The sequence below is a fragment of the Paroedura picta genome, chromosome 4 (genome assembly GCF_049243985.1).
Source record: "Paroedura picta isolate Pp20150507F chromosome 4, Ppicta_v3.0, whole genome shotgun sequence".
Taxonomy (NCBI): Eukaryota; Metazoa; Chordata; class Lepidosauria; order Squamata; family Gekkonidae; genus Paroedura; species Paroedura picta.
This window is the reverse complement of record NC_135372.1, coordinates 74,664,089-74,679,822: the sequence shown is the minus strand read 5'-3', so window position 1 is coordinate 74,679,822 and position 15,734 is coordinate 74,664,089. Positions and strand designations below refer to the sequence as shown.

The 15,734-nt window shown below is 43.4% G+C and overlaps 1 protein-coding gene across 4 annotated transcripts in view; it reads left to right on the top strand.

The window, feature by feature from the left end:
- Window positions 1-7,135: 7,135 nt before the first annotated feature.
- CACHD1 (cache domain containing 1) overlaps window positions 7,136-15,734 on the top strand; it is a 168,099-nt gene continuing 159,500 nt past the window's right edge. The window contains exon 1 of one of the 4 annotated variants that reach the window (XM_077333463.1): window positions 7,136-8,137. In XM_077333463.1, coding sequence (XP_077189578.1) covers window positions 7,895-8,137 — 243 coding nt within the window. In that variant the 5' untranslated portion in view covers window positions 7,136-7,894. Of the gene's footprint in view, window positions 8,138-9,311; window positions 9,331-9,621; window positions 9,641-15,734 lie in introns of those variants that run through there. The other 3 variants (XM_077333464.1, XM_077333466.1, XM_077333465.1) reach the window with 3 other exon arrangements.

The window sequence follows — 15,734 nt, the reverse complement described above, 5'->3', positions numbered from 1 at the left end:
TGAACTGGAAGAACTATTGGCTGAAACCAGAGACATGCCCCCCAAGAGCCAGTTTGGTATAGTGGTTAGAAGTGCGGACTTCTAATCCGGCATGCCAGGTTCGATTCTGGACTCCCACGCATGCAGCCACCTGGGTGACCTTGGGCTCGCCACGGCACTGATAAAACTGTTCTGACCGAGCAGTGATATCAGGGCTCTCTCAGCCTCACCCACCTCACAGGGTGTCTGTTGTGGGGGGAGGAAAGGGAAGGCGACTATAAGCCACTTTGAGCCTCCTTCGGGTAGAGAAAAGCGGCATATAAGAACCAACTCTTCTTCTTCTTCTTCTTCTTCTTCTTCTTCTTCTTCTTCAAAGAGCACTTCACTCAGCAAATTCTAACTAGCTGGTCCCCAGCCCCAGAGAAACGTGCTTGTCTTGACCAGAGTGAGGGCTTCAACCTGGTGGAATGAAATGCCTGCAGAGACCTGGGTCCTTACAGAACTGCCAAAGTTCCAAAGGTCCTACAAAATGGCGCTGTTCCACCAGGCATTTGGTTGAGGCCAAGGGCAGCACTCCTTACCCTCCTCCCCCACCTAGACCCGACTCCCTCAATCTGAACCAGGATAGGAAATCTGATTATATCGCAGTTTTACACTGGTTGTTGGAGCATATAATTTCAAATGGCAATCAATTCTTTTTTTTCATACATTATATTAAAGCTTTTGTCTGTGTGGATAATGAAAAGCTATGGCTGGTTTTAAAGAAAATGAGTATGTCACGGCATGTAATTACAGAGATACCCCCAAGAGCTTCCAATAGAAGTAAGTTCAGTTTCTAAAATGCACAAAATCCTGAATGTTTGTTTTAGGAACTGGCACTCTCATTGCTAAACAAATCAGTCGTTAAGAATGGAGCCACTTGAGCATCCCAAATGCTTCCGAAATAGACTTAAAAGGATATAGTACTTGGGCAGAAGAATTTCAAAAAGAGATTCCCAGCTACAAGCTGCTGGAACTGGAATTCATATGCAGATATGATACTATAAATACTTAATAGGGACTGGAAGTGTTTCCCTCACTACAAAAAGTAATTGTTTGTTCTTACAGATTTTATGTACATTATTCATACCCACCTAGGATTTCCAACTCTGATTTGGGAATTTCCTGGGGGTTTGGAGCCTGGGGAAAGTAAACTTCAGCATGATATAAGGCCATAGTGTCCATCCTCCAAAGCAGCCATTTTCTGTAGAACTGTAATCTGGACAGCAGTTGCAACTCTGGGAAATCTCCAGGCCACACCTAGAGGCTGGCAGCCTATATTCATCCTACTTTGTTAATTCAACAACTGAGAGTTGAGAGTTATCCAAACCAAGTTTTAATGGATTCTGTTACTCTTGACTTGATGCTGTTTTCACATGTGTTCCATGATAAAATGTGACAGTCCTGTATCTTTGCCAGCTGAATGTACCACTTAATGCATCTGACGAATTATCCAGAAGCAAAAGTAATTTACATTTCTCACTGATACCATTTCTCTTGGGGGACTCAAAGCAGAAAATAGGTGGTACCATTTCTGTGGTTTTTCTTACTGATACTCTGTATTTGCTCATACTTGCTTACTCAGGCTCACAAAAGTTTATACCATAACAAATGTGTTAGTCTTCAAGGTGATGCAAGACTATTAGTTAATTTGGCTGTAGCACATAAAAAGTGCTACCTCCCTGGCATTTGCCTTTGTGTGGTGATGTGGTACCTGGTACATATCTCACATGTTGTTGTATTTTTAAGCACTTTCCTCATTTTCTGTTCTTTTGCCAACATCAGGACCAGAAAAAGTAAAGCTGAAGTCTTCATGTTCCATTGAATGATTATGTAAATATTTATATTCATTATATTGCATCTGAAAACTGAACTTTGCATTCACCTTTCTATGTTGCTAGATATGAATAATTGGGAAATAACCATTTAATGCACTCAGCCTCATTAACTAGTGAAACTAAAAATATGTGATAAAAATCTGTGCTGTAAAGCCAGACTGATAAGTATTCTAATCCTATTTGTGGGAGAAAGAAAAGAAAATCAGGGGGGAATTTATCCGTCTACATTTGCAAATCTTTGTTGTTTTAATTAAGTCTAAATGGCTTTGTATTATATGATTTAGAAATCTGTTGCACTACATATCTAAATGTAGTTTTAATTCTGTGACAATAATCCATTGAATTGTTAATAACCAAAAAGATTCTATAGGAAAAATGCCACAGATAAAAGTATTAATTACTACTAGAATATCAATGTAACTTTAACGTAGTACCCCACCACCACCACCATTTTTGAAACAGGATGTTCTAAGCAGTGAGTAGTCTGGATCTCTTGGAATGGGGATTCTAACTTGACGATGGGGAAGGGGAAGAAGGTCTAAAGGTTTCTAGGAATAAAATTACTCTGAGCATGATCCTATATATATATGTGTGTGTGTGTGTGTGTGTGTGTGTGTGTGCAGATATATATATATATATATATATATATATATATATATATATATATATATATATATATATATATATATATATATATATATATATATATATATATATATATATGTCTATACACACACAATTCTTCCGTATTCATATGGCTCCCAAAACTCATTCTTGATAAAAGCTTACTCTTTTCACACAGGGACCCATGAAAACATGTATGCAGTATTCCAAACACTGCTGCTACTAGATATTTCTCCTGGGAAGCCTACAGTTAACAGAATCTTTGTTAAGTTGTTGATTTATCTATAGAACAACGGATTTTGTTGGCTGCTATGTCTGGAATGTTGTTCCTCCTTCTGGTCCTGTCTTTTTCTGGCAAAAAAGATATTTGTAGGCTGCTGTTATCCTTGCCAGTGTTTGGATCATTAAGGAATTTGAGTGGCTGTCCAAGGGAAGTGTTTCAGGAGGCACAAGTATCTACCTCCTAACCAGGGATATGTTTAACAAGGGAACTTCCATAGGCTTCTCCTGGTACCTTACTTGTGTATTATAAATTAGAAGGGATATAGAAGGATTCAATGGCATTATCATAGCATTCATGCCATGAGAATGCTTAGTAATTTTCCTGTCTAGCTCATGTAATTGGTAGTAGAACTGGCAGGGAAGTCGAGGAGCTTTTGTAAGTGAAAATAGAGCAGTTTATGCTGTAACGTTTTACCTAGCATGTTAGAGCATTCACAGCACACATCATCATCAAACATTATGGCCTTTCCACCACCTGGGCCAGAGTGTAGGAGGGGAGCAAGTGCAGTGGGGCTGGTGCAGGGGACGTGCCTGGCTTCCTGCCACTTGCGGCGGAGTGTAGCTCAGTGCCCAGGCACAGGTGCCATGTTCCCTCCCCTCCTGCACTCTGGTCCTGGCAGTGGGAAGCCAGGTGCCCACTCTGCCCCAGGCCCACCCACACACACACACTTGCCTCCTGGATTTTGGGGCTGGCAGCAAGAGACCAGGCTCGGAAGATACCGTGTTTACTTCAGGCATTTCTGTCGGGGCCATGTTCCCTTTGGAGGTCTACTGTTATTGGACTGGAGGTTGAATGCGGTGACCCCAATGGCCCTGGGACTATGGTGCCATTTCAGCTTCCCCCAGGACAGCAGGAAGATGGAGTGTCTGCTGCTGAGGTGAACCAGACACCCGGGCTTCCTTCTCTCCTTCTGTTTGTTTTTTTCTACTCTGCCGGCGCGGGGGGGGGGGCATGGCATGCATCACATCCATAGTCATTTCTGTCCCTTCAACCCTCCCAAATGCACCATGAAATACATTTTCACATCAATAATTACAAGTATGATAATTAAGTATATTAAGTTTAAGCTAATAGGAGCATGGACTTTATTGCTCTGCATTGTTTGCCAAACTTGATTTCATTAGTAATAGTTCTGTCATCGGTTACATATTATTTCCCATTATAGGGGGTAGATGATACATATCTAAAGAGGTTATTCTGCACTGCTGCAAATTATTTCTCGGTTTCCCGGGAGAGTATTTTACCATTTGGATGTCAAAGAGATATTTCTTTATACTTTTCAGCCTCTCATAGTCGCTTTCTTTTAAGTTGCTTGTCCCAGGATAGAAGCTGTCACTGTTTGTAGTTCAATCAGTTAGATTTTTACATGTTTTTAAATGTATTTCATTTCTGGGGCTTTGTAAATGTTTGCTCAAGAGTAGGCAACCTCTTGTGAAAATGCATGGAAGATTTGAGAATGTTCACCTTTTAACAATGAAATATGTACTCAGAATATTAACTATTCCAGTGCAGTTTCCAGTTTTAGTATACAGGACAGTTATTATAAAGAGTGAACAGATATTGATACATTTATAGCTTCAGGGCATATATTCAATACCACCTAAAATACATGAATTTATTCCTGGTGGACTTTAACTATTAATCACCAGAATCAAATGGCAAAGCCAGCCTGCCTTCCTTCCTTCCTTCCTTCCTTCCTTCCTTCCTTCCTTCCTTCCACATTCTGCATTTCCTGTTAGTTCAAGATGACTCACAATAATAATTAAAATATCCCCAGATAAAATCAAAGGCCATCTGCAGTCTACGCCCCACAAATCTGAGGAACCGCTTGTCTCCTTATGCCCTCTGCAAGGCTCTTTGGTCTGTGGCCTTGAAACTGCTGGTGGTCCCTGGCCCATGGGAGATGTGCCTGGCCTTGACCAGGGCCAGGGCCTTTTTGGTCCTGGCCCCGATCTGGTGGAAAGAGCTCCTAGAAGAGCTGAAGGTCCTGACAGAGCTATCACATTTCTGCAGGGCCTGCAAGACAGAGCTCTTCTGCCAGGCATTTGGTTGAGGTCAGGCTATAGAAGATCTGGGTCCCTCATGCAGAGGCCTTCCAGATGCCCTGTGACCATCTAGGGCAGGACATGCCTCTACGGAGACTGGTGGGCGGTGCATACTGGGAGTGGACTGGTGAGCAGGGAGGGAATAGATTGGATTATACTGCTTAGAATTTGTAATTTTACTGTGGTTTTTATCAGATTTTACAGGCGGTTTTTACTGTAAACTGCCATGAGCCAGCATGGCCCGGGAATGGTAGTCAATAAATTTGAAAATAAATAAATAACAACAAGCCCCAAATCCCCCCTCCTTAAAAGATCCCTGCTGTTCAAACCCCCTCAAATGCCCTGGTAAACAAGCATGCCTTTCAGTACCTCCTCCAAGGCAGCCCCTCTCACCTCTTCTGGGAGCCCATTCCACAGAGCCATAGCCATGATGGGAAAGGCATGGGGTCTGATCAATGCCAGGCGGGCCACCTTGATTGGTGAGACAGCCAACAAATGGCAGCTTGATGACCATAGCTAGTGCACAGGGACATATGGATGCAGACAGTCCTTTAAATATGTGAGTCCTAGGTCATGGAAGGGTTTTGCAGGTCATAACCACCACCTTGAATGGAACTTGAAAACAAGCTGGTAACCAACCAATGAAGCCATTTCAAAATAGGCAACCTATTCTTGCCAACTAGCACCTGACAGCAGTCAGGCTGCCGTATCCTGGACCAGTTGTGGTTTCTGGGTTGTCTTCTAGGGCAGCCCCGTGTATACTGCATTGTAGTCAGCCAACTGTGAGGATACAGAAACATGGATCAGCATGGCCAGATCAGCTCAGTCTAGGTAACAAAGTTGGAGAAACAGATGTAGGGCCACGGGCAGTAGTGTGTGTGTATGTGTGTGTGTGTGTGTATATATATATATATATATATATATATATATATATATATTGTGGTTGAAATAGGGATTGGGACTTGATAATTCTGTATGTGGGGCCACGGGCAGTAGTTTTTTGTCATTAATGAATACTACAAGCATATGATCTTTGATCTGAGGCAGTGGTAGAGTATTTGTATTTATATCTCACTTTCCTTCCCATTGGGGGCCCTAATCAGCATACAACCTCATTCTCCCCTCCACTTCCCGTGACAGCTATGAAGTGGCTGAAAGTCACCCAGCAAGTTTCCATAGCAGAGTACGGATTCAAAACTCTGTCTTCCAAGATATACTGCTATATGCTTAAAACATTTGATAGTTCCCCCTCAAAGCATCAGGGGTATTTGTTAGAAGGCAGAATGGGAAAATGGAAATGACTAAATAAGGTTGGATAAATTTTTAGCAGCTCTTCTGTAAAAGAGTTTGGTTTAGCCATGTTGTCTGGAGTACCCTGAATGTTTCCCAAATATTTTAATTTTACTATGTTGAAATGCTGCAGTGAAAATGTGAGGGTTCTGTCTCCTGAATTCACTACATTTCAGTTTCATCCTTTTTTCAAGGAGGAGAGAGTATCATTTTAATATCACAGTTATCATGTGACCAGAATACTCAAGGCGATTGAGGCAAAAATGAACTTCCTGCTACTGCTGGCAATTTATTGCAGATGGAGTTCCACAATTAAAAGGGACACAATATCATGTTCTTCCTCAGTGGTTTCTCTAGCTCCAGTTCCCCATCCCCTATCCTGTGTGTTTACAGTAGGGAACCAGCTACAACTGGTAAATAACAGTGTAGTAGGATGCCACTGTGCTTGCTCTGGACAGTTTCCCCAAAGTTTGAGGGCAGGCGAGGCAATTGTATTGTTCCCCTTAAAGGGGTTTTCTTTGATCTTGGCTTCTCATATCCCAGCATCTCCCCCACCACTTCCTTGCCCCTGCCCAGGCATAATCTCTGCCTCCAAGATTCTGTCATGCTATTCCCCTGTCTCTTACCAGCCCTGATTCATGGCATGTTTTTGGCTTTCTGGGTCTGGCTTTCTGTGACTGACTCCAACAATCTGATGTCCACTGTCTTCTGAGTACGATGATGAGCAGCTCCACAACAGCTAAAATTCCTAGGGGCTGCCACAGCCTATGCATAGGCCCAAAGTCTGTTCTCAATGCTATGGAAATGTTACATCATAAGGATAAATTAAACAGAGCCACAGGTGGCAAAATGCATGGACTTATGAAGTTAAGCCAGCATTTCAGAATCCTGCTTCCTTCTTGGAAAAGTTCCTGGAGAACAGAGGAGGGGCTGACCAAGATGGGGTTGTAATAATGGGTAGGAGAAGTGCTGCACCAGAGACTCTGAGTCCTGCGGCACTATAAAGTCGAACTCCTTTGTAGTGCATAAGTTTTCATGGGTTTCCGTTCTGGTATGCCAAGTTGATTCCCACGTATTTGCAGATTTGTAAATAACGATGCGATAGGATGGGACACACACGACTCCGCCACCGCATTCCCTCGACCAACAGGTGATCAGCGGCGACCTGGCCTGGAAACGCTTTGCCAAAAGGCTTGCCTCCAAACCGCAGGCATGAAGAGGAGGGCCGGGAAGGCTGGCAAGTCCCTGGCTGTCTTGGCGCGGCTGGGGAGTGCGGCGAGGCCCTCCGAGCTCTCCAGGCTAGCGCGCTCATTGTTGTGCACAAGAGCCGGCACGCAGCTTGGTGGCACCAGACACCTCCCTTTCCCCCTCGGTGACTCCGATCCCGGCCCAGCTGCTCCTGCTCCTCCTCCTGCTCCGCAGTTTGCCGCTCGCCTCAGCCACCGCTGTTTTCAGTCAGCAGCCGAAGCCCAGTTCCCAGCGTCCCTGGAGCTGCAGCACAGGCGAGAGCGGCGGTCGGCTGCCCGTCGCGGGGAGCCACGGGGCGGTTGCTACGGCCTCGCTGACCCTCGGGCTGGGAGGGAACTCCCCCGGCGAGGCTGGTGCGTCCGGCGGCCCCTGCATGGAGGCGTCGCCCCCCTCTCCCCGGCGTCCCGAGGCGTAGCGCCCTCCTCCCCCGCTGGCTGCAGTCCCGCACCGAAGTTTGGGAGGCACTCGGGAAAGTTTGCGCGCCGCGCTCGGAGCCCCGCGGTGGCCGCCCTCCCCGCGCGGGCGCTCCCGCAGCCGCCCTCGGCACGATGGCCAGCAGGCCGGCACCGCGTGAGGAGGCCGCCCGGCTGGCCCGCCGTCCCCCCGCCGGCCTGACTCCCCCGTGGCGAAGGGGCAGCGCGAGCCAGCGGCCCCTGTGGGTCGTCTACATGGCGCTCTTGTGGAGGCTCAGCGCCGCCGACTCGGAGTTTTCCATCTTGGACGAGGCGCAAGTTTTAGCCACCCAGATGAGGAAGCTGGCCACCGAGGAGCTGGGCGTTGTAACCATGCAGGTAAGCCCCCCCCCCCGGTCTTCCTGGTTTTCTGTCTGTCCCGCCGCCGTTCCCAGCCCTTCATCCTTTCTTCCTGTTTTCCCCCCACTTTCTTTTGATCCTTCGGCTCCAGCTTTCTCCCGCCTCCTTTCCTCTTCCCCGCTGTGTGATGTCCCCTGTGCCCCTTTGGATACTTAGGCTGTGTGGCTGAAGGCGCTGTGGCTCTCCCAAGTTGCGGGGTGTCTTGGAGAGGGGACTCTACGGCTGGAGGCTCTCCCCAGCTCGCATCCTCCAGGCCGTCCTCATCGACGGGGCCGCCGAGTTTCCAAGCCGCAAGAGTTGGCGTTTGGTGGTCCCCAATCGCTCACTTCTGTTCAAAGCGGCTTCTGAGTCGTTTCATACGGAACGCATCAGCGATTGTTGAAACATGATCCCACGGTTTCAGGCTCTTGCCTCCAGGGCGCAGACGCTTTGGGGGTAGGCATACTAGTCCTTTGGTAGAAATCTGCTTCGTTTTAGAGTGCTCGTGGAGATCCGGTTCGTTGACAAATCCGATTTTGTCACATATGGAAAAAAACTTAGCCAGGTCTGGGTCGCTTAAATCTGGAAAAGAATTTGTAACTGCAGTCAGATTACTTTAGAGCAAGTGAAGGGATAGAGCTGAGATGTGATTTCTGAATCATGAGAGTTAATTCCGTTAGGACTACTTGAAATTGTTAGTCAAAAGAAAATAGTTTTATTTCTAACAGTTTCATGTTGTCAAACGGTTCAATTATATCTGATTATATTAGTGAAACTAGGCAGAGTGTTTTTTTTAATTGCAGGTTCAGATTTCTTATTTTCATTTGCTATTTCCTTCTTTTTTTAGCCAACAGCGAATAAGGCGAGAAAAATTGGGAAATACAATTTTGTTACATTTAGAACTGGAAATATGCTAATAATAGGCATATTTTTGTCAGTTCATATATGCAGTTTAATAAGTTTATTATTTGCCTTCCCCAAACTCATTTTTTGGCCCTGGATAATTTGCTCAAGTACAGAGAAAATGAAGTGATGGGCGATTATAGCCTATCCCTGCCTTTGTGGACGCATATTAATGACAGTTTGTCTATTGTGTTTTCTGTAAAGGAGGCTAATAGCTGTGTTGCAGCAACCAACAGCAGCCTCCCCTGACAAAAGGTGAAATTGGATCCCAAACACTCTGCAAATGCAAGGTACGGTCAGTGGCAAAGGCAGTTTTTATAGCGTCCCAGAATGAAAAGGCCACACTTCTATAGAAGCAGCAGGGGTCTGTGCCCAAATGGCCCTTTATCTTCTTCAAACCGGCTCCCTTCTACTCTCTTTTGAAATATTATTGTTTTGGTTCTTTATTAGGATTTGGCCTTTGTCAGTGCTTCTCTTCTCCTTTATATAGTAAGAAGATAAGAAGCCATACATTAAAATGACTTCTCTTAACAAGGTAGATAGCACTACATTATTGATATGCTGAACGATGGAGAATTTCAGAAGTCAGTTCTCTCCCCTGTAAGTGCAATAATAGTACTCTCCTAAACCATTTTTTCTTATTTTCAATGCATCATTTCATGGGGCATGTCATGTCTCTGGGCATGTATGAATTGCCTCAGTATCAAGGCAAATACAATGCGCACACACTGAAAATCTTATGTTACTATTTCATTGTGTTTGAGTTTGTATGATGAAGCATCTGTCATTAAGAATTGTCTTAAAGTATATTCGAGAAGAATATTTAATACCAATGCTAAATGGATTGTTAATTTTGTTAATTGTGCGGTGTGATGCTGGATGCCATCAAGATATGTTTTAAAATTTACTTGGTGATATCTTGTTTCATCTGTTTCACACTTGAAACTGATGATGGTTCAAGTCATGCTCCCAAGATTTTTCAAGTTCCTACAGATGAAAGTCATCTGAGTGAAAATACTTAAGTGTACAGTAAGGTAGTTTTGTTGACTTTCCTTTGAATTAGTGTGTTAATTTAGGTCTTATTTGATGTGGTGGTTAGACGTGTTCTTCAACTGGAGAGGTCTGCAGTCATAAAGCTAATATGATACCAGATTGCCCTTTGATCCTATGAGCATGATGGGGTGTGTGTGTGTATTGTAATTGAAATATATTAAAAATGGAGGATTTAACAGTAATATTTTTATGCACCTTAATTTGGAGTCTTTCAGTGGAATTTTCATGGAAGAGAGCCTAAAATCGGAGACTGTCTGATGGGAATGGCAAGTATGAAGCTTAATAACTAGAGATTTAGAGAATATAAGTACCAGATTGTGAGGGCTTTGGGGAAAACAAATGGAAATAAGGGGAAACAAATGGTTGTGAGAGCTAAAAGCAAATGAAATGCTCCAGTTGACCACATAATAGAGAATAGAGGATTGATGATAATGTGGAATGGAACAGTTCACATTATAGTGTTTAGAATAAGATGACCATATAATTTATAGAAGTGGAAGGATGTGTTGCCGCCAGGGTAGTGTGAAAATGAGGAAGAAGTTGCTACTCCCAGATTTGTGAGACCAATGAACGAAGAGAGGATGGAAATGATTAACTCTAAAGCAGTTGAGGAAAGGCATAAGATGGTTTCTGTTCCTGGTTTGAGAAATAGTAAACTTGGCTATTTTGTGAGATGTTATATTGGAAGCATTAGTGGAAACATTAGTAAAAACAGGTATAACAGGTATATTTGAATCTTTGAGAATTTTTAAAGACAGCACACAAAGAAAATGGGAAAGACAAACCTGCCCTGTCACCTTTTAAATATTGAACTGGAGAAGCAGCTGGAAAGGTGAGAGGAAGAACCAAAAGAAGATTGCATTTCAGAAGATTCTGTAGTGGGCATAGGTACCTAGTTAAAAAGAGAGCAGCAGAACTTTTTATTTGGGGGGGGGGAAACTATACCTTCTTCAGTCTGTTGTGACTTCTGATAAATGAGCAGAAGTATATATTTTTTATTGAACATGAGCATGGTGGCAGGATATCATTCTAAACACCAAGAAGCCATTAGATTGTTTTGATTTTCTATTACAGATAGAAGTACAATATTTTACAGAGATATGGAGTTCTGAATGCAGATGTATTACATTGACCGGCAGTTAGCATATTAATGATATGCTTGCATGAGCATGCTTACATTTCTTTAGCATTATTTTACGCTATATTTTTATAGAAAGCAGTAAATAAATGTTAAACTATAGCACAAATAGTGTAACTGTAAAATAAAAATGTATAAATATAAATATTTATTCATATTAATGATCATATCTTACTATCAGTTGAAAGATATTTACATAAGCCAGAGGAACAACATTCTTAAGTTTATCTATAGTATTATTTAAAACAAAATAAGCTAGTGCATTTAAATTATGCTTGGAATATTTTGGTTCACAAAGGCAAAATAATATGGTATCAGTTATGTGTATACTTACAATAATATCTTTTAAATAATATATTAATTGTATACTTACAAGATAGCATTCTGACTTCAATGATATACCTATTATATATATATTATTATATTCTTTATTATATATTGTATGTACATGGAAATGTTGAGAGATTTTGATATTTTGTTGTTAAGCAGTACTAACTGGTTCCTACCAATTTGTTGCTGGTGGCATATTTTGAAGCTAATATGTAGTCTAATAAGTTGTAAGGACTCGTATTTTATCTTTATGGATGATTTTTTTTCTTGAGAGACCAATGGGGCAACTCAGTAAATATCAGGAACACTCTGCAGCTCTGTGCGCACTTACGTAGGTGTTCAGTCCATTGATTTGCCAAGTGTGGATAGATTCGTTTGTTTCTCGAAGCCTGTACCAACATCAGTTGTTCTGTTTAATTTGTGATGGGTGAGTTTGATCAGAAGATCATGTTGGTGGGGGGAGGAAAGACTCTTTGACCGTTTTCCCTCTGATGCGTTTTCTCTAAGTCGTCCCAACAGAAGATGAAAAGCAGTTGGGGGCAATTTAGAATGGAAGCCTGGGGGGTAAAAGAAAAGGGGTAAGCTGCTCCACCCTCTTGTTCTTTTTTTGTTTTTGTTTTTTTTTTAAGAAACTGGGAGCTTCCACAACTGCTTTCCATTTTAAAGGAATTAGGAGGCATTCATATGTTTTTCCCATATTATGAGCTGATGATTCATTTTATTCCAGGAATGTGTGGTATTGGAATGGGTGAATGAGGTGATCTGCTTCATGATCAGATCCTGTACATCATGGTTTCTGCATGGGGTCACTATGGGGAAAAGGCATTTTCATTGATTTTCCTTTAGTAGCTATACCGTAATGGTCTGCCGTTAGAAACAGTATCCTTTGAACAGCTGTGCTCATAATTAATGCTCAGTAGTAATTGTGCATATTGAGGCAACAGGTAGTAAGAGCAACACATTTGCTTGGCTAAATGCTCATGATTCCCAACATGGGGATTCATTGTGGGTTGACACAAAGGGCAAATTTACTCTTTGTGTAGCAGATGTGTTTTACTGTCTGTATGTGTAATATATGGGAAAGTGAATGTTTGTGATATGCTCAAAGTAATAGCGCCCTCTTGCTCAGCTTGTACGGGAATATGGACTGGGATGTCATCAATATGCTGATGATACTCAGCTCTACTTCCTGATGAGTGCCTGCCCAGACTCACCCCTAGAGTCTTTTGCTAGTTGCTTGGAAACAGTGATGGAATGGATCAAGCAGGATGACCCGAAACTCAGACATTCAAAGACTGAGGTGTAGGAATGGCCCAGGTGTGAGGAAGCTTGCCTACCCTAACTAGATGGTGTACAGCTTATAGTGATACACGAAGCCGGGAATCTGGGTGCAATCTTCTATGCTTCCCTTACAGTGGAGGCACAGATCATGAGAGTAGCATGGCTGGCATTCTTCCATCTCCCCCAGGCCAAGCTACTAGTGGAACAACTAGCAACGGTCACCTCTAGATTATACTTCTGTTACTTGCTCTACACAGGCCTACCCTTGTCTTTGATCTGGAAACTGAAATTGGTCCAGAATGCAGCAGCTCAGGTCATCACAGGAACACCTTGGAAGGCCCACATCTGGCCTGTGCTTTGTCAAATGCACTGGCTCACCATTGAATTCTGGGTCAAGTTTAAAGTATTGGTGCTCACCTTTAAGACCATGTGCGGTCTTGGCCCTCTGTACCTAAGGGACTGCCTCTCTGTCTATGTCCCCCAAAGAGTGCTTCACTTTACAAATACTGACCAGTTGGTAGTCCCTGGCCTTAAGGAAGTATGTATGGCCTTAACCAGGGCCAGGACATTTTTGGTCCTGGCCCATACCTGGTGGAATGAGCTCCCGGTGGAGATCTGTATCCTGATGGAGCACTTACAGTTCCACAGGGAACTGTATTTGTGAGAATCCTGGCTGCGGCGTTCTGCATCAGCTGTATTTTTCGGATCAAGGATAATGGTAGGCCTGCATAGAGTGAATTATAGACGCCCAGTTTAGAGGCGACCATTGCATGGATCACTGTGGCTAGGTGTTCCAGGGCCAAGTAGTGCGCTAGTAGCTTGGCTTGACGGCAGTGTTGAAATGCCAGCTGTGCTACCTTTGTGACCTGGGCTTCCATTGTAAGGGAAGCATCCAGATCATGCCCAGGTTCCTAGTGGAGTGAGCCGTTATGAGCTGCACACCATCCAGGGTGGGCAGGCGTGCTTCTTCCCATGGTCCCTTCCTGCCCACCCACAGGAGCTCTGTCTTTGCAGGGTTGAACTTCAGATGATTCTGCTTGAGCCATTTCATCCCTGCTTCCAGGCAGCTGGATAATGCTTCTGGGGAAGAGTCAGGGTGGTCATCCATCAGGATGAAGATCTGGGTGTCATCTGCATATAGATGGCAACCCAGCCCAAACCTCCACAGCAGCTGAGCAACAGGGCACATTAAGATATTAAATAGGATAGGAAAGAGGACTGATCCTTGTGGGACTCCACATGTGAGCAGGTGATGGCTAGATACTCTCTCTCCCCTATTGCTACCCACTGTCCGCGACCCCTACTGTATACTGTATATGTATACTGTATTATAACTCTTATACTGAAAGAAAGCAGTTCTGGTACTCAGCATTTGTTTTTGGCAGTGGCCAGTGCTGTAGTGTTAAGCAAATCTCTGTTCTGTGAACAACAGTAGATGAAATGGAGGCGAGTTTCTTCATTCCTATTGAAGAGATTTGCCTTCACTGCATTCCCTCTGGACATCTGCTGAAACAGGAAACATAAGAAGAAATGGGAAGGATAGGGTCAGAACCCTGCATCTGAATTTGGTGCATGACTAGGAAGTTCTCACTCTTCTGGGATCTGGGTAATATAAAGCTGTGCATCTAATCATTAGCCATATGGAGCATGTGTATGTGCGAACACACTCTCTCTCACTGGAAAGTAACACCTACTAAAGGTCACTTGGAGAGAAATAGTTCAGCTGCACACCTGATGACTGATATATTAATAATCCAGAATATCACTACATTACTGGAACATTTCCATACATTATGTCTTTATAGTCATATAAATACTATTTAACTGAAATAATCACAGTGCATCTTTCCTGCTTATAATACGTTTGAGCTCATACAACCTTAGTCTGGGATATGGTTGCCTGCTCTGAGTTGGGAAATACCTGGAGACCTTGGGGTGTGAGCCGGGAGTGATTTGAGGCAAGGAGGGACCTCAGTGTTGTATAATGCTATGAAGTTCATGCTCCAAAGCAGCCATTTTCTCTAGGAATCCCCAGGTCCCACCTGGGGACTGGCATCCTTAGTTTGGGAGGGGAAGAGCTTGGTTTTGTATGGTACCGTGTAGCACTCCCATCAAATGTCTGTGTTTTTTTATTTTTATGTAGCAAATGCTGACTTAAAAGCGTCAACAGATCACATCAGACTTGGGAGAACAAAGTAATTGGATAAAGCGCTGTTCTGGCTGGAGACTTTACATATGAAGAACTGTTGTGGTTGCCAAGCAGAAAAACTCCCAAGATGTTTTAACACAGTAGTGTTTATACAATCCTGAATATGTTTGACTTAAGGGGACAACACAAACTAATTGCATATCTTTCTAAAGGCTTCTGTGTTATTTATACACTTTGAAAATTGCTGAAGCTGAAAGAAATTGAGAGGGGTAAAATCCACTTCTTAATGGTTCGGCTTTGTGTTATTGGGAAGGGCTTTGGACTAAATTATCTATTGGCATAAACTTTGTCAACAGAGAATTAACTCATTTGTAGACAAGGTAGCTGTACTGTTTTTCACCAGGCAGTTTTTTTCTTGGGCTTGGCATGGTGGAAACAGGTCAAATGTATTTGATTGATGCACAATTGCAGATTAGCTACCACTTTACTTAGTTCGTGTCTTATTAATGAGAGCAGGTTTTTGGTTTTTGGTAGGAGCTACTCAGCAATATCCCTGCAACTCAGCTGAAGGCAAGATGATTTAGTGAGGACCCGCGCAGCTGTGTTCTGTATCAGCTATAACTTCCAGATCAAGGACAGGGGCAGGCCCGCGTAGAGCGCATTATGGAAGACTAGCCTAGAAGTGACTATTGCATGGATCACAGTGGCCTGGTGTTTCAGAGGCAGGTAGAGTGCTAGTAGCC